Source organism: Nyctibius grandis, chromosome 5, assembly GCF_013368605.1.
Source record: "Nyctibius grandis isolate bNycGra1 chromosome 5, bNycGra1.pri, whole genome shotgun sequence".
Classification (NCBI taxonomy): Eukaryota; Metazoa; Chordata; class Aves; order Nyctibiiformes; family Nyctibiidae; genus Nyctibius; species Nyctibius grandis.
In genome coordinates this window covers 73,340,447-73,366,218 of record NC_090662.1, presented here as the reverse complement: position 1 = coordinate 73,366,218, position 25,772 = coordinate 73,340,447, and the positions used below count along the sequence as shown (strand labels likewise).

General features: G+C 48.8%; 1 protein-coding gene across 1 annotated transcript; it reads left to right on the top strand.

Annotated features, from left to right (window-relative positions):
- The first annotated feature begins 406 nt into the window (after nt 1–406).
- On the top strand, nt 407–25,190 carry ADA2 (adenosine deaminase 2). Its single transcript, XM_068401882.1, has 10 exons — nt 407–568; nt 1,638–1,963; nt 5,060–5,285; nt 12,241–12,451; nt 15,540–15,667; nt 16,777–16,867; nt 17,166–17,274; nt 18,251–18,408; nt 19,237–19,439; nt 20,382–25,190. Exons 2-10 carry the CDS (start codon nt 1,651–1,653, stop codon nt 20,488–20,490), a joined length of 1,548 nt encoding a protein of 515 aa, XP_068257983.1. The 5' UTR covers nt 407–568; nt 1,638–1,650; the 3' UTR covers nt 20,491–25,190.
- The last annotated feature ends 582 nt before the right edge of the window (nt 25,191–25,772 follow it).

Genomic DNA, 25,772 nt, shown 5'->3' with positions numbered 1-25,772 from the left:
AGCTCACGTGTATTCCTGGGGCAGCCTGAGCGGGACTTAAGGGTTTCCCTGTACCAGGAACATGTGCCTAGGCATTTCTTCCAGGATACTTAAAGCTGCGTATGCATATCAGGGTATGCAGGAGGGCTGCACAGACAAGCCCCCGATCGTCTCACAGGTGGGCAATGATGGGTTAAAGAGCCCACCTCTATTCTGTGCAGGAGCTGGAGGAGTTCCTGTAGGTGACCCTGCTGCTTTGGCCCCCCAGTTCCCAGCCCAGCTCCCTTCAGCTGCCTGCCCTGGCGCCTGTGTCCTGCTTTCTCATAACCTCCCTTGCCTCCTCCTCCTCTTTATATATTCATGAAGCGGTAGGGACAGGGATAAATAAAAACTGAGCAAGCCAGAGCGACAGCACAGGAAGAGGAACTGTCTGCGCCGGCGGGTGCCTCGCTCTGCACCGCCGGGACAGATCCTGCCTCTTTATCTTTGCTGGGATAGTGCTGGCTTGCAAGAGAAAGAGAGAACTGTTCCCTGCTCTCTCGGGCGGCAGCTGGACGAGCTCTGGATGCGAAGAGGAGGAAAGTTAACAGTAAGTGAGTCAGTCTCATCAGGGATAAGATAGCCCCTTCTAGGATATTTCTATTGCTAAGTTCAGAGCCAGACCTGACATGGGGCTGCATCTACCTTCCCCCCACCCTCCCCGTTCCCAGCAGATTGCTCCCCCAGCACCCATTCATCTCCTGGGACCCGCTAATGGGGCAGAGGCTGAGGGGTTGGAGGCACCAGAGGTAGAGGAGAGGCTGGAAGCAGAAAACACATGCGCAAGCAGGGACTTACTATGTAATTCACAGGGGACCATTTCAAAGTGTTGAATCTTTCTCCAGCCTGTTTTGGTCTGGAAGGACTGGTGTGGAGGGTCACTAAAGCCTCGTGTTGAAGGATTATATTGCAGCTGTGCTTTTTTTGGGAAGGGTAAAGTTCTCCGAGTTCACATGTGCCTGTCTCCTGTGATCTCTTACTACTCCCATGGTCTCCCTTCCATCCTTTTTCTTCTGGGATTGCAAGGAAGGGACACACCTCTGTCACTGCAGGGAAGCCAGCGGTTTTCTGCCCATAAATGAACCCCTCTGATACTTGGAATATACTATAGGAGTGCAACAAGGTCTTGACTGTAGAGAATCAGGATCTGATTAGCTCAACCAAAAAACAAAAGCAACTCAAGTGCTACAGCCCGCTGCTTCCCTCCCTGGGACACTAGCAGCATGGCCAGCACCTTGTCACCAGCACACCTTATTCTGAGGGGGCTCCATCCCAGCTTGCAAGCCACAGTCCTGACCTCACCACTCCCCCGTTCCAGGGCAAGACCTTTGCCAGATTGCAGGTCTGTGCGATGTGCTGCCAGCCCCATCCAGGGAGCAGCACCTCCTCTCCACCCTGCCCACAGTCTTGCTGTGTGCAGACAACATCATGAGGAGTGCATGAATGCATAGTCCTAAATACAGGGGACACGAGTACCAGATGCTCCCCTAGTACTGAACATCCAATTAACCCACTACTTCTGCAGGACGGGCCAGCAGTTTAATGTCCCAATGGGTCATTGCTAAGATGTCACCTTCTGACCTATGCTAGTGCTCCAATTTTCTTTTATTCCTTCTCAGGTGCAGTGCCAAGATGAAGCCTCCATCTGGGCAAGGCATAAGGCTAGCATACCTTCTCCTGAATTTGGCTTCCCTCTGCCTTTCCACCCCATTCTGGAAGGACCGGGACTCCCTAATGCAGGAGGAGAAAGCCCATCAGACAGGTGGAAATTTGCTCCTGAGCAGACAGGAACAGCAGCTCAGTACAAAGCTTGTAAACCTCAAGAAGGAGGAGGTTGCAACAGCCATGACTACAGGACAGTTTCCTCCAAGCATGCACTTCTTTCGGGCAAAACGCCTCATTGATCAGAGCACGGTGTTCAGCATCTTAAAGCGCATGCCAAAAGGTAGGCTTGGCCTGCTCATCTTAATAATCCTCCTCTCACCTTTTGCTTTCTAAGCCAGAGCTGGGACAAAGCATGAGGAGACGTGGCAGACCTTTGGCTGCAGGCGAGCTTACAAAAGCTGTAAATCATGCTTGCTGTGTTCCAGGAAGAGCCCTGCCTCTGAGCTTGGGGACAGGGCAGGGGGAGAGAGAGGAAGAGGGGGATGGATTGAATGAATACACATTTCCAGCAATTGTAACATTTGCTCTAACTTACAATATGGATCCTTCAGCCTTTCAAGTGTGGAGAAAGGGCAGAGGAAGTGAAGACAACAAGACATCGCAGACACTCATATTTGTTCAGCATGTTCCAGCCAGGGCCTTTTCTTTTTCCACACATACCACAGACATGCTACCAACCTTGCCTTAGCCCACTTCTTAGCCAAAAGTGCTGTATCCCCCAATAAGTTTTTGTGCAGGTGGTTCTGTATCAGGCCTAGAAGTCTACTGGAAAGCCTAGGGGCACTCGAAGAGGAAGGTGCTATCTCCAACAACACAAGTTTTTTTACTCATTGAATGGAAGTCAAAGCCTGGGTTGATGTGACCTGCAGACTATGATATAGAAGCTATTGTTATTCTCCCACTTAATCTTTCTTAATCAGATTCTGTTCTGCGCACTTATAGGAGATCTCTGCTCATAAGGGCAGGCATTTCTCCTTTTGTCTTTAGTTTAGAGATGTCGTTTCTCCCCTGTCGTGCAGCAAGTTATTTGGTACAGGGGCTGCCATCCCCTGTATCAAAAGGGGCTTCTGCACTCTGCAGCACAGACAGTTTTTAAGGCATTTGGAACATTCTAGGTTAGAAAATGGCATGAGATTGTCCAATACCTTCACCACATCACCCTGTGCATCCTCTGATGAGCAGCTGGGACACAACAGCATTTGAAAGCTCAGTGCTCTGGGTTGTGATGGAAAGGAGGAGAGGATATTTTTAGCCAAGTGGAAATCCAAGCCACCTAGGCTATGTAGCAGGAAGCCTGGTGTCTCCACATCCCTGAGCTGCTGACAGTTCAGCAAAGAAGCAGGAGGCTGAGATGATCACAGGAGGAAAGCCTTGACTCCTGACCGACTAGTTTCTCCCTCTGCACCTCTGGCTTAGTAAAGAAGCATTTGAACTAGGTGCTTTCTTTAACTGAAGATAGGAGACAGTTGCAGTGGACATTGCTAATATCCTTGTGGCTCTGAACACTATGTCCACCTTTCCAGGTGGTCCCTCTTTAGATTCAGAATCCCATGGCCTTGCCCACATGGCTACCTGGAAACAGGTTGGTGGCCTGCTTTGGAAGATTTGGGAGTCAGCTTCTCCACAGAAGCATTTTTCACTTGCAAGGTTGTGACACTGGCACATGGATAAAATTATCTTCCTCACTTTCCAGCTTCTCCCTCCCAGCCTCTGGTGTGGGATGAGGATCCCTGGCTTGTAGCATCCTAATGTTACCATAAATAATGGGGATGCCAGAGTTGCCATTACCCTTTCATTGTTGAATTGAATAGTAAAGAATTTAAAAGTACTCCACTCTTCAATGGGGTATCTTTGATACCAAGGAGGAATCAAAACAAAAAATTAACTTTTCAGTCCAGGAGATGTTAAAATAGGTTTTCAGAATCTTTGCAAGAGCTGCAAGTTTTTAGCTTCAAGATCACATCCTTGTAACTGCTCGAGTAGGACCTAGTCTTAGAGGCCTCAGTCTTGATCAGAGCCCCTGGGGAATTACTGTTGTTTCAAGCACTATTGTAATTTCTATTGCTGCTCACATAGGAAAGAGGGTGGCATTGCCAGTGAGAGGAGGGTCAGATCTAGACAGCTGTGGCATGCCCATTCTGTCACTCTATCTCTGGTCAGAGCAGTAACCAGAGTTCACAGAATCACAGAATCATTTAGGTTGGAAAGGACCTTTAAGATCATCAAGTCCAACCGTTAGCCTAACACTGCCAAGTCCACCACTAAACCATGTCTCTAAGCACCACATCTACATATCTTTTAAATACCTCCAGGGATGGTGAGTCAACCACTTCCCTGGGCAGCCTGTTAGTAAGAGATTGTAGACATTATAGTCTATATTAGATTAGTCCACTATAGATTATAGTCTTGAAGGTTCTCCAATACGACATGCATTCCAGTCTTTTGTTTTGTTCCTCCTACTCATGTTCTCCCTTTACTCCTAAGGGCATCAAAACTATTTTGACTATGAGGTCTCCCCTAGGCTAATAAAATATATATCTGGAAAACTTTAGCTCTCACAGTATCTTCCCTTAACAAAGGTGAAGTTTAGTTCAAGCACCAATAACATAAGAAGTCTCTGCAAAAGGAAAGATTTTAGCAGAACGAAAGGATGGGCTGAGGAAGATGAGCATGTGGAGAACACTTCCTATGCCAGGAAGACTGGCAGTTGCCAACATACTGCACAATAACAGAGCATCCCAAAGGCCGTCTGTGCTGGGAGCAACAGATGTACAGCATAAGTGAGCATGCTTTTGATAAGGGGTAGAAGTAGATGGTACTTCTGCATTTGAGTGCAATTCCCCAGTGTGTCATGGTCTGGGATTTTAGTGTACATCAGAGTTTCAAAAAGATGAAAGAAGACTAGATGCAAAAATTGAGGCTGGGATTCAACCAGCTTAAATACAGAGGCTTGCTTCAGGTCTGCCAGCCAGCTAGTATGCCTTGTAAACTGCTCCCTACTGTGTGAATTCCTCTTTAAATCAGTGGGGCCTGAGCCAGCTCACAGCAAAGTCTGTCTGAAAGACCTTTAATAACTCGGAGCATTTTCCATCCCAGTGGAGAAGTAGAGCTCCCTATTGATTTCCCCCCTCTCTCTGCTCCCAGGGAGCTGTCACACTCTGCCTGCCCTGCGTTTGATGTGGAGGGGGCCACATCCCCCAGCATGAGGGAGGCAGAGCAGCCACTCCATCTCTGTGTCAGGAGAGGTCACTCACAGCTATCTAGAAGCACTTCCAGATGCCCGTGGATGAGCAAACTCAAACTATTATCACATTAAAACTCCATTCCTTCTTTTCAGCTCTCTTGTCTCATTAGGATATACTTTTCTTCCCACCAGGTGCTGTCTTACACCTGCACGACTATGCCATCTTGAGCGTGGACTGGCTGGTGTACAATGCCACCTACCTCCCCGACTGCTACATCTGCTTCACCCACACAGGCACCGTTCGGTTTCGCTTTTCCAAGCCTCACCCTCCTCACCCAGTGCCAGCCCAGTGCTCCCAGTGGGTTTTGCTGGAGACTTACCGGAAACAGCTGCGCAACGTGACAGAGTTCGATAACAGGTGAGCGAAGAGGAGTTGCAAGCTTGCCAGTACATCATGATAGCATTGTGTAGCCAACAGGAGCATTCTGGTCCAACCTTCCCATTTGCTTGCTGCTCTGAAAGTGGGGAAGTCTGTTAAGGGCTGCATACATAGAACAAGCAAATAGCAATATAAGGACTTGAAGGTTGCAGCCTTAAGTACACCAGAGTTAAAGACTATCAAAATTGCAGTTCTCTGTGCATCCTCACTCTGGTCCTTCGCACAGACATGTTGAAGACAGTGGTTTAAGCAGATTTATATGACCTTTCCTGACCTCTCCTCAGCACCCAGGTTGGATGTGCTCCCAGCATGGGACAGGGCTGCATGGTGAAAGACCTCGCCTCATCCATTGAGGTACCAAGAAACAGGATGAGGAAGTCAGGTAACTGAGGAACAGGCTCTTCCCTACAGCAGAGAAGTCATTTGTAAAGTCATCGTCTTGATTCAGAGCAACAAGTTGGACAAACTACTTATGTTAGTTACTGCACTAGCAAAAAAACCCCACAGCAACCCAAAAGAAAACCCAACCCAGCCTCCCCCTCCAAACACCATCCTTGTTTTCTGAGGGTGCTCTTTGAAACTCCACTAGTACTCACCATGCTGAAGCATGGGGCATGCATTCCCAACAGGACCCTCAGGCACCAGGAACTGCAACTTGCTCTCCTACCCTCAGACAAGGGGTTAGGTCTCAGTCTGGGCACTGGCTGAGCCAATGAACCCTACACACAGGTCCTCTGCCTGGTAGCACCCTCCCCACCTCAACACCCTCCTGCTAACAAAGCTTCTCCCCTTACATGCAAGGCCTCCTACAGCTGTCCAGGAGCTCATACCTCCAATGGCTCCCCAAGGCATCACTCAGTCTCTTGCAGGGGCTCCCCTCCCTGCAGGCAGCTCTTCTCTTAACTCCTGGCAGCCTTTTATCAGGACCAGGTGTTAGTTGGCTGCTCAGCAGCCACCTTCCATTTAATCACTCACAGGTCGGGGGGGGAATAGCCTGGCTCCCCCTCCAGCCGGTGGTGGCAGGAAGAGGGAGCCCTATCTGCCCATCCAGGGGCCACTGATCCCTGGACAAAGCCCTGCCGAAAAGGCCAGGAGGAAGCATGTAGTTCTGGGTGGCGTGCGGGGGGCTGGAGAGAGCACGCTAAATAATGCATGAAGTCAGACACTGAGTGATGAGGACAAAGGAAAATATTGAGTAGCGATCCATTCACAGGGTACCACTGTCCACAGCGCTCTGGGGGCTGGGGTCCCACAGAAAAAAATAGTATGGGGTGGCTTGTAATTAAAGACAGTATCGCCATGCCGACACACGAGGAGAAGGCTGGATTAAGGTGACGCGGGTGACCTTAATTATGGCATTTCCTAAGTGAAACTTCATGGTTTTTACTGTGGTGTTCTTCAGTGAGGGTGCGTGCTCTTAAGTAGAGGCCTGTTAACGCTTAGGGAGCTGGTATCCCCTCCCCATGGAAGCTGTCTGGGCTCTGTGCCCTACAGATCTGGGAAGGAGGTCAGGCTGGGAAGCTGAGGAGCTGCCAGACCTTTGGCATGGTATTGCCCTCCCTTTCCAATAACAGCAAGGGGCAGGGCAGAGGGAGATGACTCTCCGGGGCACCCACCACCCCTCTGCTGCAGAGGTCTGAGCGCTTCCGGAAGGGAAGGAGAAGGTACTGCCAGAGCCAGGGCTCTTGACCTTTTATACCCTGAGGGTCAACTGGCCTGACATGTGATGGAAGAAATAAGATCCAGTGAGAAGTCATTTATCTATGTCTTCCAAAGAGAAAACTGGTTCCCAATTAGCTCCCTTCCATTTCTACTGGGAGTGATGACGAGGGAAAGGCCATGGCACCATCTCTCTTCAACCCCACCAGAAAACCCATAACTAATGTGCAAGAGATTGGATTTTGAAACAGCTTCACTTCCTTAAAGCCCAAGCAATCGCACTGGGTATTTCAGAACCGTCTCAGGAGCAACCCTTCATTGTATTTGGTTTTGGTTGTATTTCCCTAGTGTGATGTCCGTTTCTGACTGAGGCTAGAGGCCACGGCATCCTGTACACCTAGGAGGGTGGAGCTGTGCATTGGTTGGTTCCCTATGGCCCTGTTTGGGAACACGACTTCTTTTCAGAGGCAGTGTTATACCATTCTTCTTATTATTAGTTGTCTGACAACACCTAGTAGCCACAAGTCAGAGCAGGTCTTCAGAGTGACAGGCACTGCACAGGGACACAAGAGAGACCCCCCTACAAGGGTTTCCCCAAGGGCAGAGGGGAAACTGAGGCAGAGACCAGTGAAGTGATTTTCCTCAGCAAATGTGTGCCAGAGCCAAGAACAAACTTGGATCTCTCACATCCTGGGCGCCCAGACTTACTCATTGTAATGATTGTATGCTGTCCTTCATTTCTTGCCCTTCTGCGCTCATCACCACAAAACCGCAGAGGAGTCATTACACATAATGTGCAAACACATGAACAACAGCCACATTGAGGCGCTTCCCCTCCTATTTTCATCTAATCCCCGGGTACTACTCTAGGGGTTAGGAATGTTTTTTGGCCGCCTGGAAATAGGTCTCCAGCCAGGAATAGGCACCAATCTGTTCTGCTTCTCAGTTTCTGGAAACTCTCCCAGTCTCTTGAACATGTGCATCCCAGGCTACCTCTTTCCTGCACTCCTCTTTGCCCTTGAGCACTGACAAGCTGAGAGAAAGCAGATGTCAGAGGAAGGAACGGATGGATAGTTGGGTGGTTTCAAGGAAGTATCAAGGGAATATGGCAGCAGGGAAGGGCTCTCAAGCAAGACAGGGTGGATCAGCAAATGTGAAGGGAACAATGGGAACGTTTCTGAGAGGCTGCACCTCTTTCACCTTCCTGCATTCCTGACCACAAAGAGGAGAGGGAGAGAGGTATCTGCATTACATTTTTGCTGTTTGTATTTTTAGGCACATATGCATACATATACATATGTGTGTGTGTGTCTTTTGGAAGGAAGTCTTTTTGATTGTTTCCCTCAAAAGAAGGTTTAATCATTCCTATTCAAAACACACGTCTTACGGGCCAAGACCCTGGAGTATTCTGTTACTGGTAAGCTTCCAAAAGGATGCTATTACGAGAGTCAGGAGACCATGGGCCAGGAGACAGAGAAAGGAAGGGAATTGTGTTTTGAGACTTAAAAGAAAAAATAATCTTCACTTATTTACTTCACAATCAATTATGATATAGGAGAATGCCATTTTTTTCCTCAAGATGCAACATAATGGCCACTGTCTTTAAAGCAAGAGCACGCCCCTAGATATTTAGGGAAACAGCACTGACATTCCAGATATTTGTAAAATACCACTGCACAACCCCAGCCTCCACCAGCCCGAGGATTAAGGCCGTGCCCAGCAGCACAGCTCCGGCAACCCAGCGGAGCTCTCTATCACCAGGATGAAGTCATCTGCGAGGGAGCTGACACCATGGCTGAGGCTGCGGGGACAACTCCCCCTGGGCGCTAACGGCTGCCCAGACCACCATCACCTTCCCCTCTGTGTCCTCTGACTGCCTTATCTCACAGAAAAATAGGGCAGTGTGTGCATTACAAGAGAAAAAAAAGAATAAAAATCCACTACAGAAACAAAGCACTCTGCTCCCTCTACAAGTCTCCCCTTGGGGAGAAAAAGAGGGGACGAGAGACAGAGAGAAAGCGAATGAACCACATGTGACAGATGTTAGTCACACCATTTAATGCACCACTGGAAAACATTCAGATACTATGGTGAGGAGAGGGGTATAATTACCCATAGAGAACAGAAAAAGAAGCAGGAAAAAGAATCCCTTTAAAAACAAGGCAACAAAACTGTTCATTTCTGCATTATATAGCACAAGAAAGCAAAACAGTTAGAGGGGGAAAAAAACAGGAAAAGAGAAACCAAAACCACAGCTGAAAATAAATAATCCTTAGCTCGTCGTTTTAGCTGTGCCCCTTTGGGCATATGCATTGCAATAGCATTGTTCGGTGCATATATGACATGACATGGAAAGCTATTTGTAGTCTGCACCTGATCACTGGTGAGGGCCCATTCCAGAAAAGAAGCAAAAAATGTATTTATGAAGCTTTGCTTCATCTGCATGAGCTACTGATGGCAAAAGCCCCTGAACTCTCAGGAGATTGTCCACTTATCAAGGATGGATCACTATTACACAATAAATCTTCAACAGTTATAGGGATCAATAATCAGTCTCAAAGGGAAGGGGATTATAAAAAAAGCATGATTTGATATATGGGCTTTTAGGAGCAGGGCGGTGTGGGGATTTACTGCTGTTTCTAGCCCAAGAGCACAGGCTAAGTAAACAACCACAAGTTTGTACAGTTAGATTTAAAGGCAGGAAGGGGACCCCTGTGCACACTCGTTGCTGGAGGAGCCGAGTTCTCACAGGACCAGGGGAGAAAGTGGTGGGAGCCCAACTAACCACCTGTCCTTATCTGAAAAGAAGCTGCGCAGGGCGGCGAGAACGGGCTTGCACGGCCTTTTGATCCATGAGGAGGTTTTTCCCTCGGTGCTTGCAGGGCTGGTGGGAACAGCCCCTCTCGGCTCTCAGTTTTGGGCAGGTGCTCTCCGCCGGTGTGCGGGGCTGGCGGAGAGCTGCCCTTTGGCCAGGAGGGGAGCAGAAAAGTCTCTTTTCCCCAGCTCTTTCCACACAAAACCTCTTCTCTCCTCCCCACTGAGCTGCAGCACACCCTTTCCACGGGCGGCTGGCCTCCACCGCAGCTCCCGCAGCTGGATCAGCGCCTTCAAGATGCCCCTGGCTCTTGCATTCCTGGTTTCTAGGGTGATGCTGCGGTATCTCCCGCTGCTGTGTGCTCCCCGTTGCCTGCCCAAAACGCCGCCTGCCCCTGCCATGGTCCAGCTCGGTCCCCTTGGGCTGCATGGATTACTGAACTGTAGCTGGTGTTGCGCAGTGTCCTGTGAGAATGGCACCAAAGCCCCTATTGTCATGAGAAGGAGGGCAGAGCCAAAGTTGCTGTGGAAACCATAACTCTGAATTTTCCTGACTGTTGAGCATTTAAAATCTCATCCTTAACGTGGTATGAGCATTTCTTTATATACAGTTTTCCTTCTAAAATTGTTCCCAGCAAGGAAATTAACAGAGTGAAGAAGAAATGAAACTGCAGCCGCTGGAAGAGGGTTCTTAGAGAGTGAAACAGCAGGCAAATGCTGGGGGAACAGGCTCTGTTTTATGGGCAGCATAGAGGGACTCAAAAGGGATGTCCCTGCCTGGGATGTCTTAGTTTGAGTTTGGACCAGATCACATTTTACATCTATAGGAGGAAGGTTTTTAATTCCATCCACAGAAGCCTCCTGGAAGAAGATAATAAGAGCGCAGATCAAACCTACACCTCCCGTATAAGAGAGCAGAGCACTGCATAAGGATGGGGGCCAAGACATCAAATGTGAAACATTATTAAAGATCAGTAGCTGTTATCGAGGGGAAACAATATACTCGGATGAAAGATGAAGCATGGTTGAAGGTACTTCTATCTGAACCGGCTTAGCCCCTGACACTAGATAAGCATCAGGCCTGGCTGGACTGGTAAGCCCACCTGCCTGCAAGCAACCAGCTCTGTAGCTTGCTGTGATGGCTTCAGTTTGTCCACCCAGGAATGAAGTTAATCACCCCCGTATTGCCATTTAGACTTTGCCTACTGGCCTGAGGAATTTATTACAAACTCTTCTTCAGGTGGCCACCAGCGGAGGGAGGACAGCTGTTGCCAGAGGCAAGGTGTAGGGCAGGATGAAGGCTATCAGCTTGTCAGAGGACAGTGTTGCAGCACAGACGCTCACCCTGTCCTAAATGCAAGCTGTCACCCACAACTAGATAATCTTGCAATTACTGGCTCCCTTAAAGTCTGCTTGATAAAACTACCCGCCGCCTCTCTGGATTTCTGAAAGAGGCTTAAGCACCAGCTGAATCTATGGAGGAAATAAATATGTTTCCATCCCACTAAGGAAAAGCCAGGACCTGCAATTCTTATCAGTTGTTTCCCAGCAGACAAATCTTAAGAAGTTATCAGCAAGGCAGGCAGGATATCAGGTTTGTTCCACTGGAGGGGGGGAAAGGATTTCTGATTCACAATCATTTTCCCCTTGCTTATATTAGATGACATATTTTGACAATACAAAGGTACCAAGGCAAGTTACAGGCTTAGTAAGCAGGTTGATGGTGGCCCAGTACATGGCATCTCCTGTGGACTCAGTCTGCCTTTAGGCGGTGAACAGAGGGCCAGGTGTCATAACTTTTTACATGCATTGAAGATGTTTGGGAGAATGCATTGTTTGCAGGAGTCATGTACTAGCCTGCTTTCGGATTAAGGATACCCCTGGGTAGCAGAGTGCAATTCTTACCATATAAAAACATCATACTTGCTTTTGTAACTCTTTACTCCTCAAGATTTTGCCCACAAAAAAAGGAAGGGGAATGTTTTGAACACCTAGTCTTACCCTGCTTGTAGCTCAATATGTAGCGTATGACTTCTTACCTGTCAGCTATTACCTGTACCAGCCGTTAGAGGAGTAAATATAGGTGGCAGAAAAATGACCTGAATGCTTCCTAGTTGTACCAGTTGTTGTTACGCCTGTTATATTGCAGTGCCAACAGGCTCCGAGTTAGATCTTGGGCACCTGTTGTGGCAGGAATGGCTTTGTACCTTTTCTTACTCCTGTCCAAAGAACACGTGCCTCCTTCAGCACAGCCGCTGCCCTGCTGCACCCCAAAGCATGTGGGTGCGAGAGTGTCACATCCGCAAAGCTTGGTCTCTGACAATAAAACTCACACCTATCTTGGAAGAAGCCTGTTTCCTCCTGTACTGAATACCCAGCTGCCAACCAGCAGCTTTTTGCATGCTGAAAGCCAGTTGTTTGTTCTTCTCATTCTTCCTCTTCTCTTTACCCTTTTCTACAGCTTGCTGAGAAACTTGACCCTGGTGACGGATGCCCCTGAGCTCGCCTACCCTTCTCAGACTTTCATTTGGAAAAGATTTGAAGAAGTCTTTCTCATTGCCTCTGGACTTATCTGCTATGCACCTGTGTTCAAGGCCTATTTCTACCAGGGGCTGCTGGAGCTCTATGAAGATAACATACAGTATGTCGAGATAAGAGCTATCCTGCCTCCGGTACGTATTTTTTGGCTTCTCTAGTATTCTTTTAAATCCTTGTTTCTACATAACTTTTCTCAAGCCCTATCTTGAATTTGGTCTTTGGATGTTTGCATACCTGCCCCTCTAAGGATGCTGGAAAACCTTGATCATATGCAAAGGTCTTTGTTGGAGATTTGCATAGGCAAGGGCTTGAAAGTGAGAGATGCTTTGTTCTTAATGGCTATGGAAGATACCTACTATGGCAAAAGCACAAAACTGCATTATACAGTCTGACTGGGAGCTGTGTTGAAATCCTGCTGGTTGAGAAGGTGTATCTCAGCTTTGTCTGCACCAGAATCACCTGTTCTGTGGCAGCTCTTCTGGAACAATTTCCCGTTTTGAATAGAGACTTATTCTGGAATAGTTACGTTATTTTAAATCCACAGCTTATTTCAGAATGATTTCTCTGAACTGATTGGCAAAGCAAAGTCTTCCACAGTTTGCCTAAAATTTTTTATACATACGTGAAGTATGAACTGCTCCTTTCATTGTCACTAGCACTAAACTCTAAAATAGTTTCAGCTTTTCTCCCTGCGTGTCACCTGGACTTGGTCAGATTGTCCTAAAATCCCATGCTGCCCCAACGCTTTCCCAAGCACCAGCAGACTCCACCACTATTCTTCATCTGTAACAGTTTCTACTTTCCCAGTTGCAATTTCGACACTGCACACACACCTTTTCCATACAGTTCTCCAGACCAGCTCCAAGCAGAGCAGCATGGGGGTGGGAGCTCTGTCAGAGAGGCAGATGCTGTACCAAACCAAATGAACCAGGGCCGCTGCTCCTCACTACACCACCTACCTCCATGTTCTTAACAGTCCATTGCAATGGGAATGAAGCTGCTGTGCAAGGTCCATCCGGCAGCACGTGAAGGACCTGAAGCTGGTGGTGGTGGGTTGCGCATGGGAACGCAAGTAGCAGCTTGCTGATGGCACCACGGCATCCAGTGGATGGAGCAGCCATGCTGACATCCCACTGGTGGCCTGACTCTTGAACATGCCTGCCAGCAACTTCCCTAAATCATCGCCCTTGCATGCAATGGCTGGTGGGCTCCAGCTAGCTGCAGATGAATGTCTGCGCCCCAGCAACCACCACTGCTGCGGGGCAGGCCTCTGCAGCCACCCCGTCAGCAGACAGGCAGGTGCTGTGACAAATTTGGAGCCTGATCTGGCTTTGTGCATGCCTCCTCCCCAATAGCTGGGGAGCAGGGCTGCTAACCCTGCCTTGTTGCGGCTCACGCTGGCCCCATAGCAAAACAGGGCTCAGTGTCAGGGCTAAAGGCTGGCACTCTACCATGGCTGAGATGAGAAGAGTGTATTTAAAAGAAAAAAAGGGAGGGGGAGAAGACCACAAAGCTTATATGTATCTTACTTTGCTGGGGGTTGGTCATGAGCCAGTTGCTCTGATCTCAGTCACCATCTGTCTTTGGGGTACCTGGAAAGAGAAAATAACAGCAATGTCAAAATTCCTGTGCTGTGAGACAGTGTGAGTGCTGGCATCCCCCCAGGTCACACAGGTTTCCGGGCCAAGAGTATCTGCGATGATACAAGTGCGTGGGCCTGACTGGAAAATACCCTGCATTTACCAGCAGCGCTTAGACATGGTTGTAACATCTTTTGAAGAGAGGCTTGGCAGGGAAGATTTGCTTCCCATCCAGCCCCTAACGCTGTCTCCAGACATGGGAGCCTCCAGAGCCCCCAGGCTTGCTCACACCCAGCAGCTCGGTGTGCTGCGAGGTACAGGCAGGCTGCCTGCAGGCTGGGCAGCCCTGCAAGGGCAGCGAGGAGCTGCGAGCACGCTGGGCTGCCGGTCCCGACGGGCAGCGCAGGCAGGGAAGTGCCAGCGAGGCTGGAGAGGGGATGAGAGGGAAGGGAAATGCATCGCTGTGAAAGTCGAGGTGAGCAGGGTATGACGGGAACAACGAGATGCTTGGGTGGCTGGAGAGCCTCTACAAGGCTTGGACAACAGCGCTGACACTCCGCAGCAGCTCGCCTTGCAGCAAAGTCCGCCAGAAGCGGCCCCCAAAGTAAAGTAAATGAAAGTCGGGATTTAGTGCGAAACAGCAAACATTGTGGAAAAGCCCCCCCGAACCCAGCTGTGTTTGCAGATTCAGCTGTGTACAGTCTCACAGTCCCACGGGCTGCAGCAGGGAAAAATAGTCCCTGAGCGTCTGCGGCTGCTGGTGCCTGCAAGGGGGAGGCCATGGTGTGATGGGGTACGGGGGCTTAGTGGGGGGCATCGCTGCAAGGGGCAGCACCAGAGGGGAAGCGAGAAGGTGGAGTGGACCAGTTGAAGGGTGGAGGAGAAGGGTGAAAGAGAAAAGAAAGGCGAGAAGGATAAGAGAGCAGATGCAGTGATTTCAGCCACTGTCTGTGAGCGACTCCAGGCAGGGCCTTTGTGGGTCAGCATCAATCGGGGCCTGCAGGGTCTACACCCCTGCTGAAATCAGGGCAAAAGCCCAGCGTGTAGCTCTGGTAGTGAGGGACTCACAAAGTAAGTTGATGAGACAGAGCATACCAAAAGGATTATTTTTCCCAGTTTGCAGCCAGACAACCGGGAAAGCATGGCAAGACTCAACGACTGACTCAAGGTCACAGAGCAAACCTCTGGCACAGGGGAGCAGAAGCCCAGCCCAGCTGGTAGCTTATGGAGCTCAGCCCTCGCATGCCTTGGGGCTGCCTTGGCTGACAGGCTGCCACTGCAAGGCACAGAGCGTGCGTGATCTGCCAGACAGCTGGACAAAACGCTCCAGCATTTGATACAGACATGAGTAAGAGGTCATGGTCTCCTCTGGGTACTCAAGGGCACTTGCTTGCCATGTCTGAACATGGAGAAGCTTGTTTCTTGTGTTACACAGGAGGGAGAAAAACCACTCCTTGGTTCTTGCCAGCTGGTAAGGGCTTCAAGAAGAAAACGTTCTGCACAGATTTAACGGCTTTTTTCTGCCCTATTGCCAGGACCGCAACACATTGCTTCTGCTAAGATTTTCCTCAGTTTGTTTCTCCCACCCTCCAACAAAACACCTCTTCCAACTTCTGCTTGCCATGTGCTTTTCATCCTGCAGGTGTATGAACTGGATGGCACCCGCCACAATAAATCATGGTCTGTGGCAACCTATCGGGAAGTGACCAGACAGTTTGTGAAGGAGCACCCTGACTTTCTTGGAGCCAAGATTATATTTACAGCACACAGGTAGAGGCTGAGTGGGGCTAAGAGTGCCTATGCATGGCTGGCTATGCTATGGCAGAGGCGGCAGAGGGGAGAGAGGGGTCCAGGCAGCGCCAGGAGAAGCGATGCTGCAGGCCGGGCTGAAGTGCCACACTTGGTTAGCAATGCGCACGTGCGTTGTCAGACCCAGGGTATTGACTCCCGAAGCATTCCCTGGCATGTGTAAAAGGCTGAGGATGAGAAATCATCTGTATAAGTCTGCGTATGTGCAAAGCGACCTGGGTTAGCTCATGGCATGCACCAGAGAGACAGGCATCTGCGAGCCCTGGGTGCGGGAATGAGCAAGGGGAGGGCTGCTTGCGTGTTTGCACGTCCAAGCCCTGCGTGCTCTCTTCCCAAGCCTGGACATACTCCTCCTCTCTGCAGAAGCTGAAGCAGTGAGAGCAGTGCCCGAGTATGGGCATTCGGTATTGCAAAGGTCCTCGCAGGACCCTGCAAACACTGTTCTCCTGGCAGCCTTTGTATGGTATGTTCGTGCTGCTGTTCACAGGCAGGCACAAGGCTGTTCTCCAAGTCAGCCAGATGCCATGAAGTCATGTGAGGTGGTCCTGAGCAAATATAACAGACCTCTCAGCAGCACTTACTCAGTCTGGCTTGGCATGATGCTGTTTCCAGTTCAGAGCTGGCTTGGCTCTGGCCAGCTTGGGTACGGACAGACTCTGTCTGCAAAATGCTCTGGGATGTTTAAGTCCGATAGGGCTGGAAGAAATCTAAATTCAAAACTCTCTTGAAATGCAACTACTGTCCCACATCCCAGCAAAACAGTCAAGAGGAAAAAAAAATTGTTGTGTTCCCTGCTTGATAGATGGGAAAGCCAGTGAGTCTTAGACAAGTGTGCCTCAACTCAAGTGACAGCAGGGTCTAGCCAGGCATTTCCTGGCCATTCAGGGGTTTCCTTTCATAATATCAATTTTCTACTGCTGTTACTCTGGAGAGCTGAAGCTGGTTGTCAGATTCAGGAGCAACTTGTGTTTTGGAAATACCCCTTGGGGCCCCATTTCACAACTCAAACCCAAAGAAGGCAGGCCCATGGGAGTGAGCCTCTGCACTGCTTTCTCTCTCTTGCTCTTTAGGATGCTGAATGTTTCCCAGATTAAAGAAGCCATCGTCACTGCCATGGCACTCAGAGCCCGCTTCCCAGACACCCTGGCAGGCTTCGACCTGGTAACTTTATTTCTTCTGTGGCTTCGAGTTAACCCCTAGAGGTGTGATATAACTACATGTATAGTATGGCATATTTTTATACCAGAGTCAGATCCTCTGCTGCTGTATCGAAATCAGTGTAAAGGAATCGCAAATCCTCCAGCTGAGGATTTTGCTGAGGGTAATTGACAAAACCCCCTGAAAGAATCAGCTCCCTACCCCACAGCATTGTAACTTCACTACAGTTGGCACCTCAGCGATATGTAAATCCCACCATCTTCCAGAGCATGTTCAGAAATACCTTTCCTCTTTCCCCCAGGTTGGTGATGAGGATGAAGGTCATTCTTTGTGGGACCTGAAGGACGCCCTGACCCTCCCATATTCCCTGGGGGTCAACTTGCCGTACTTTTTCCATGCTGGGGAGACTGGTAAGTGTGAGGAGTCAAGGCCTGTTATTGCTTGCAGAGGCAAGAGGTGAAGTCTTGCAAAGCACAGAAGCAGCAAGCGTGTCTGTATTAAGATGATGGGGGGCAGTGCGTGTGTGTATATACGCATGTGTGTAATCAATTTTTCCCTATGCTTCTCCTGATATCAGCTTGTTGCTGTAGCATTCCTACATGGCACCTCCCCTACCTGCTCTTGACTGTAGGCGTCATGTTGCTCAGTGTCATTGCCCTACATGTAACATGCAGTCGTGCTGCAAGAGCTATTGCTGGTGCAATGTAGCCATTTCCTCCTCGGAGCAGTGCTCACTTCCCATCCACAGTGGCAGCAGAATTCCTCAACCATTATTTTACATTTTATTGTGAAGGAATGTCTGAGCCAGCCTCAAGTCTTAACTGAATATACTCATCAAAGTAACTGATTGTTGCCCTTCATTGCTGGGGCAATGTATTATTATTGGCAATATATTATTCAGTCCGTATAGATGGGATTTATCCCAACCATGCATGACCATTGTGTCTAACTAGTGCATCATGCTTATTATATGTTGACATCTACAGAGAAGGTGTCTACAGGTGAGCTAGTTACCCTAGGCTCCCTTTATAGCCATGGACAGTAATAGGCACTTTTAAAGCGTGATACCTCTCATCCTAATGCACAAGCCATTCCCCAGAAATGGTTACTTGTCTTCCTTGACTATGAACAGAGACCAGCATGATTAGCTTAGCTGTAAGAGCAATACTGTGCACATGTAAAGCTGGTTGGAATGAATGGGTATCTCCGCGCTGGGCAATGCCCTAGGCAGATTTGGATCCCTGCTTCACTGAAAATGCAAAGTGGGAACTCAGAGCATGAGCAACCCCCTCACCTTGCACCTGAGACACTTAATAACAAAACCATCTAGCAGTTTGAGAAGATTTCCTCACAGCACTGCAGTGATTCTTACCTGTCTCTGCTCAGACTGGCAGGGCACCTCTGTAGACAATAATGTGCTGGATGCTTTGCTACTGAATACCACCCGGATTGGCCATGGACTTGCCCTCATTAAACACCCAGTAGCCAAAAATTTGTCTCTGAAGAGGGATATTCCTGTAGAAGTCTGTCCCATCTCCAACCAGGTATGTTGGTAAAAGCTTAGGTCTTGGGGCAGGGATGCTGGAATGGGATTTACCATAGCAGCTAGGAGCAGCAGGGAGCTGGAGTCAGCTAGATGTTTTGTTGCACCCAGGCTGGCTCAGTTTCCTTTGCACCACATTACCCTGCAGTCTGTTACGCAGACACATGATGTGTATGTATATGGCTTGTAATGTATTCAGCTCAAAATAATTTAAACTTCCTATCCAGGGGAATCTGGGAAGGCAGTCCTCCCTAGTGGAGATGAGGCCCAGAGCCAGGGAGGTGCCTAAAGAGATATAATGGAAAATACCTCAAAGCTAGGAGGGCCAGAGGCTGAGAAGCTGAGATTGCAACTGGGAGCCCTTTTGTTTTATAGAATTCATAACCAGGGGGAACTCTTTTGCAACACATTAGTGTGGTGCCCATTGTCCCCTGGGCGCAGCAGAAAGGATGCTCTGGGGTAGAGATGTACCGGTGTGAGCCTTGAGGGAGAGAACCCTGATACCAGCTCCAGATGCCCTTGGATAAGAATGTTCCTGAAATGCTCACAATCAAATTGTTATAAATAAGCAGAAGTTATTCACCCCACTGGCCTTGATTTAGGTGATAAATTTAAGAAACTAATCTCCTTGGATAGTCAGTGGAGACAAGTAGGCTCCTCCTTCAGTAGCTCAGAGCAGAATGCCTAATATGCTTGGAACAGCCCTCTGGAGACTCTTCCTCCCTGGTGACCACCTGCTGACACAGGCAGCTATAGCAGGTATGCAGTGCAAAAGGTGCCACACAGCAATAACCTCATGCGGTGTTGTCTCCCACCCTTCCCCACCAAGGTCCTGCTGTTGGTAGATGACTTGCGGAACCACCCTGCAGCCAACCTCATGGCTGAAGGGCACCCCCTTGTGATCAGTCCTGATGATCCCCCTATCTTTGGGGCAAAGGGAGTCTCCTATGATTTCTATGAGGTGTTCATGGCCATCGGAGGAATGAATGCCGACCTGAGGACCTTAAAACAACTTGCACTCAACTCCATAAAGTAAGTTCCTCACCTCTCTTATCTAGCCATAGTAATGCTACAGGGACTATCAACTTGCTCCCTGAAAACCTGTTTTATCGGGATTTGGCCCCAGAGTTTCCTCTGCCACATAAACTGGGCTTCTCTTAATCCTAAGTCTCCTCTGTGTGTCTCCTCCAAGGGCAGGACTCAGGGACCCCAGAGGCTCCTCTGCCCGTGCCCTTGAGTGCCTTTCTCTAACTCAGCATCTCAGTTTATTCTTCCCTTTTCCATCCTTTGTGAAGTTGCCTCCAGCACCTGGTTCTGGGTATGGGAGAGATGTTATGATTTTGTGTCATTTGTCTATTTCTGCCCAAATTTGACTTGCTCTGGTGTTTGCCATGGCCCACTGGGAAAACACAGGAAAACAGTCTACCAGCATGTAGTTTGGGTGTGTTTAACCACTTATTCTGTTTATCTGGACAGCTATACATGTCCCAAAATATTTTGGATACGGTGCCCAGGGTCTTCCTGCACATTCCTAGAGTCTTGTCTGTTTGCCAAATCCCGTGCCAGTCCTCATGCCAATCCCTGGTCCCCACTTGGCCAGGGAGACAACAAATACTCTTATTTCCTACTGATTTGGACCAAGCCCAGGGGACACCCGAAAGCAACAGCAGCGCTGTCTCTTCTCTACTAGTCACTGGGTGCCACCCAGTGAATCTTCAGCTTTTGCAGACTGAGCTGTTTGTCCTCAGGGTGAAGGACTCGGTAGCTGTTGATATGGCCACGATGCTTCTCGGCTCAGTGCGAGCCCAGCCAGCAGCGGCTCAAGGCTCTTTACACTGTGTTACTCTGTGAGGCATAGGCACATCCCACAAGGCTTAATCTGTTGCTGCTTTCTGCCTTTTTGTTTTGGTCACTGATCTTGAAATAGCTGCCCCCTTGTCTCCTGTCTGATACTGACTTTTCTCCTCCTCACAGATACAGTGCCATGCTACCGGGTGAGAAAGCCAAGGCCAAAGAGGTCTGGCAGAAAAAATGGGGCCAATTTGTGGCTGACCTCTCTGATAGCTTTTTGAGGGAGCTTTAGAGGGGAGGAGACTCATCTCAGAAGGCATTTGGCAAGGCAGAGTGAGCCAGGCTTATTGCTAAGAGAGAGACTGCTTCTTCCATGTCCCCTGAGCAGATGAACGAGCCTCAAAGTCTCACCTGGCAATGGGCGATTCTGGTAAGCTAGGCTTAACGGGCTTAATGCTAAGAATGAGCTGTGCTATACCGTGAAAGTCATGGACTGGAGGTAAAATGGAGCACTTAGCCTATAATAGCAGCAACAAAAGAACACCCCACTCAAAATAGTCAAAACAGTTAAAAATTGCCAGTCACCAAATCCTGACATCCTTATTCAGGAAAAACATGCTTTCTAATTAGAGTTCGCGAGAGATTGCCAACATGAGGACCTCTGGATTTCGCCTTATCATTACAAAATGCAGACCTTGTCTGGAAACAGCTAAGACAAACATCCCACCACTTGGGCCACTGACCTTCAGGACAGCAAGGACTGAAAATGACTCTTGTTATGTTTAACCCTGGGCCTGCTGCCAAAATAGCACTGCTAGGTTGAAGAACCAGTCATAGGTCTGATGTCTGCTATTTCAGGACCTACCATGGCTGGAAACAAGCTGATGGAACTCGCTCCCAGAACATTTAAGCCTGGTTGCACCATGATCATAAGGCCAAAAAGAGGTGCCTCGGTTACTGAGAATTTTTTTTACTGCAAAATCTTTTCCTGTCCTCTGGTCACAAGGAAGTTAAAACACTTTTCAGCTGAGAAAAGACACCCTGGTTTCCCAGATCCAGCTTAATTAAAGCTGTCACCCTGCACTGGGCCATGTTAACACACAGGCCTCTGCGTTTATACAAAGCGCCTTTTAATTTCAGGGGTTCCACTACCTCCTTTGTCACCTAACTCAGGCTGCAAATGTGGCCTTATTTGGCCTGTTGGATGGATTTTCACCTTGGTGGAGAACTACTCTCACACTGTGGATATCAATACGATCACTTGGACCTTTGTCATTTCCAGGTCTTTGGCAAAAAAGTATTGCACCAACTATACAATAAATAGTGTCTGGACAAGCAGACTCCTTTGCTTAACAACATCAAAAATATCAGGAGAAGAACTACTTGCAGGGAGATTAAAAAAAGAAATCTTAATCAGCATGCTAAATAAATTCAGCAAAATCCTTCAGCACACATACCCCAAGCACGCAGCCAGGATCAACCAGTACCTCTCTCTGCCTTCGGTACAATCCTGCTGGTTTGCATCAGCCAAGGGAGCATTTACAAAAGTTCCTGCTGAAAGACGTCTCCCTCCTCAGAGCCTCATGTTTGTGAGGGCTGTCATTTCCTGATCTGACCAGCTTGGGCAAATTGTCTCTCTTTATGTTTTCTGCTAATTGCCCCAAGCTGCCTGGCCATAGTGTTTATTTCCACTGACCTTGGTTGAAACACCTTAGCAGGAGGCAAATATACTTACTACAGAAGTGGATCAAGCTGCGCAGCCCATGTGTCTCATGTTAAATTGCCCACATTTCACAGGCTGCAAGTTCATCTCTAGTTATCCCAGGGGAAAAAAAAAAAAACAACCCCACACTACAAACCCCACAACAAAAAGCAAATAAAACCACAACAAACCAAAGTGTCTACATTGCAGAAGCCAGCAATGCAAACCACAGAAAGCAAAAAGCAAGAACCCAGTCACACACCTCACTAACCGAGGGGGTTGAGTACCTCACACCCTAGCCCTTTTCAGCCACAGGTGCCTCTACTCCAGCTCTCTCTGCCCACATGCCCCACACCTTCCTCTAAAGCACCAGCACTGGGCCTTGATGCAGGTTTGGTCCTGGGATGAGCTTTATACTGGTGGAGGAGCCAGAGTAGAGACACTTTTCCTGCTCCTCCATGGGTGTTGCATACAGAGCTCAGTTGAAAGTCCCCATGGTCAGATGGTCATGGTCAGATTATAATGCTGACTTGGGAAATGCCTTTTTTGTAATGCTGCTGAGGAAAAGTGCTGCAAACGGGTGGAATGGCTGCTGACCAGTGACCAAAAGCCCAGTCCTTCTGAGCCCCCTGATCTTTCAGCTTTATTATATGTGGATGGTGGAAGATCTTTTATTTGCCATGACTTGATTCTCCCCTAAGTGAGCCTTTTTGCTGCCAAGGTGAAGCTAATTACTACAGAGCCAGTGTGGGAGGAGCTGAGTTCCTCAGCACAGGTTGACCTGTGTCCCTTCCTTTTCTACTACAGTGGAAAGGTTTCAGCTCTTCCTGCACATGGTTTCTTGAGGGCTTGAACAACTGATGGCCTTCTGGTTACCTGTAGTCCTCCCTCCTCATTACCTGCATTAGCAGCAGGGCTAGATCTTCTGTTTGCCAAACACTTGCTGGGACCAGTTTACCTGTTGTGTCCAGTTTGTTCCTGCCTCCCTAGGAAAAGCCTGTTGTACACTTGGCCATTTACCTACTTCGCATCAGGAAATGTGACGTGATGTGGCCCAGTGCCTGGAGCAACCAGTGAGTGATGCTGTTTAGGATTACAGCATAGAAGTCACTGGGGGTTTAAAATTGTACAAGTCTGAGGTGATCTTCAGATTAAGCCCTCAGAAAAGTGAAACTTGACCCTAGAGGGCTCTGTTTGCATTTGTGACTGGCCTAGTGACTCCACTTCTGCTGAAGATATCCATCTTAGGGTTGGTCAGATAGCAGAAACTTTCCTGTCCTGATCACATATGTTTACATGTGAACCTGAACAGCATGGAGGTGCCTGACTCCAGGGGTGCAGCCTTCCTTGGATCCCTCCTTGAACAGGGCATTGCCATGCGTGGTGACTGCAGCTTCCCAAGAGTCCTCTAGCAATAGATGGGCTTTAACCATTTTTAGGGCCTTAGAGGGTCAGATGGGAGGAGGGTCGGCTATACTGCTGGGGATCAATTCTTAGAGTGTGCCTTAGTTCAGAGAAAGGTGCAAATTGAGAAACCCAGACTGCATCCCCACCTCCCTAACTCTAGGTGTGAGAAAAGGAGGGATTTAGTCTGGACTGCAGCAGTTAAGAAAGATCAGTCCATTCAGATATCCCCAAAGCTTCGGGTAAATTTGCTATGGGGCTTCATCGAAACTCAGCTCTCAGCATTTGCAGTAACATTTCAAGGATTTTGCTGCCAGTCCATTCCTTTACGCGCAGTACCCTGGCTCTCCGCTCGTGTTTGTTGTGCAAATGCAGCACATGTAATTCTTTCTTGCCCGTCTCTTTCAGAACATAGTATGTATTTAAATCTTTAAACCTTTTTCCGTTGTGGGTTTTTTCCTCCCTTTTTTTTTTTTCTGTTAAAAGGAACTGGGGATACCTGTGTTTCATGTGAGGTTTTAATGTGGAATGTGCAGTGGAAGGGGGATGTTTTGTGTCACTCAGTCTGGAGTACAATTACGAGGGGGTTTGAAATGTCTTCACAGCATGGTGCAAAGGGCAGTTTGATCCAGGGGGCTAACCACTGTTGTGTCAGGCCCAAGCCACCTGGCAGAGACATGACACAGGTCTCCCAGCCCCCGCTTCCCCAAACCACATGGTAGCTGCATCCAGCTCTGGGCCGCGTTTTCCTACAGAGACCACCCGACAGACATGATTTGCTTGTGCTACCTCTCCTACCAGCTAGAGGACCTCAAGACCTGAGATGAAAGAGACATTTGGACAAGAAGGGCTGGAGGTAGCCGCAAGGGTGGTGGGAAGCTGAGCAGGGCAGACCTAAAGGGGCAGAAAGTTGCCCATCTTCGGTCTCCATCCAGACTCAGGAGCAAGGAAGGAGAGCAGAAAGTCCATGGAGGTTTCTGTGCTGCTTACTTCAAACAGCCATAGGAATACGTCAAGCCTTATGCCTGTTAGCTGCCCCATCAGTTTCTCTCTGTGGCCTCTTCAGGTTGAATTTGTTTAAATGGGAGGTGGATGGAGCTTTGTTTGCAGCACACTGTGTCACAGGTCTATCGGTGTTTTGTTGCACAGCAGCTCAGATGGCCTTTGGGGCACTTTAGCAAATGAAATGTTTGCTTCCTGGTCACTCACTAGCAGGAAATGGCTGATCCAGCGCTAGCGGTTGCTGTCAAAAATCATGCCAATAAAAACAGAAGAGTAAAGTAGCTGGTTGAAAAGAGAGATAGGCCCAAGTGAGCAGCTGGATCTATATGTCATGTGAGCCTCCATCACTGCAGTGGAACTACGTGGATGCCCGATGCTAAGCAAAACCCTCTGGCCATAAAACACAGGGCTACAGATGTGTTTTCTACCAGCTCCCGACACTCAGCCTGCTCCAGTTTTTTCTCCTATAACTCTCTGAATTAGTCTCTTCACAAGTAGCAAAAGGACGTTTCTCTGGCCAGAAACTTGTAGCTCTAATTGGCTCAGTACTTAATTCCTTTCTTTCCAGGCTTGCAGCAGTTGCAATCATGGCAGGTCTGTCAAGTGTTTTCTGTCTGCTCACGGACAGGCAGATGAAGGGTCTGGCTCTCAGTTCTTCTGGCTCATCATTTTTATCAGGCTGTGTCCTCCCCCTTGGTCATTACAGGATAAGAAAGGGATTTTACCGTATTCTCTCAGCCTTTAGCTTGTCCATCATTCCATGACCAGGCTGCAGCAGAAAAAGAGAAGAGATAAACCAAGGGGGGAAGGTTGATTCAGGCCATTAGAGCCTCTGCAGTAAGAAAAGATTCAGAAGGTACAGCTGCTTTTGAGGGGGATGTTAGAAGGTCAGGAAAGGCGGGGGAGGAGGGGGGCGGTGATGACAGGGCTACCAGTCTAGGGAAAACAGAGCTGCAAAGTTTACATAGGAACCCATGGGAGAAGGCTGTGGGCAACTGCCTGATTTGCTTGTCTTTAAAGGCAGCTATGAAAGGGGGTGGGGGAAACATCTAAGTACAGCGTAGACAGGGGAAGAAGAAGGAGTTTCCTGTGGGCTGGTGTAAGAAGGGCAGACAGACCATCTCTAGGGGTATTAGGGGATGTGGCTGTTGCCAGATGTGCTTGCAGAAGAAATCGTAAGGTCCATCCACGTATAACACGCAAAATGGGAAGCTCCTAGTAGAGTCACAGAGAAAGTCTCAGTTCTTGAAGGGAAAATTACACGACCGGGCATTCAGCACAGGGATGGGCTAAGGTCTGCCTGCTGGTGCTGGGAGGATGGGGGTCCAGCAGCCAAGGCAGGCGCCGCAGGGTGCGGTGCTTGGCAGCCATGCCGCTGTCCGTCCCTGCTGCGCGCGCCAGGCTCACCCTGTGCCGACCGCTAGCAAACTCCCTCCGCATTGGTTTAAAAATAAGCACTTCAGCCT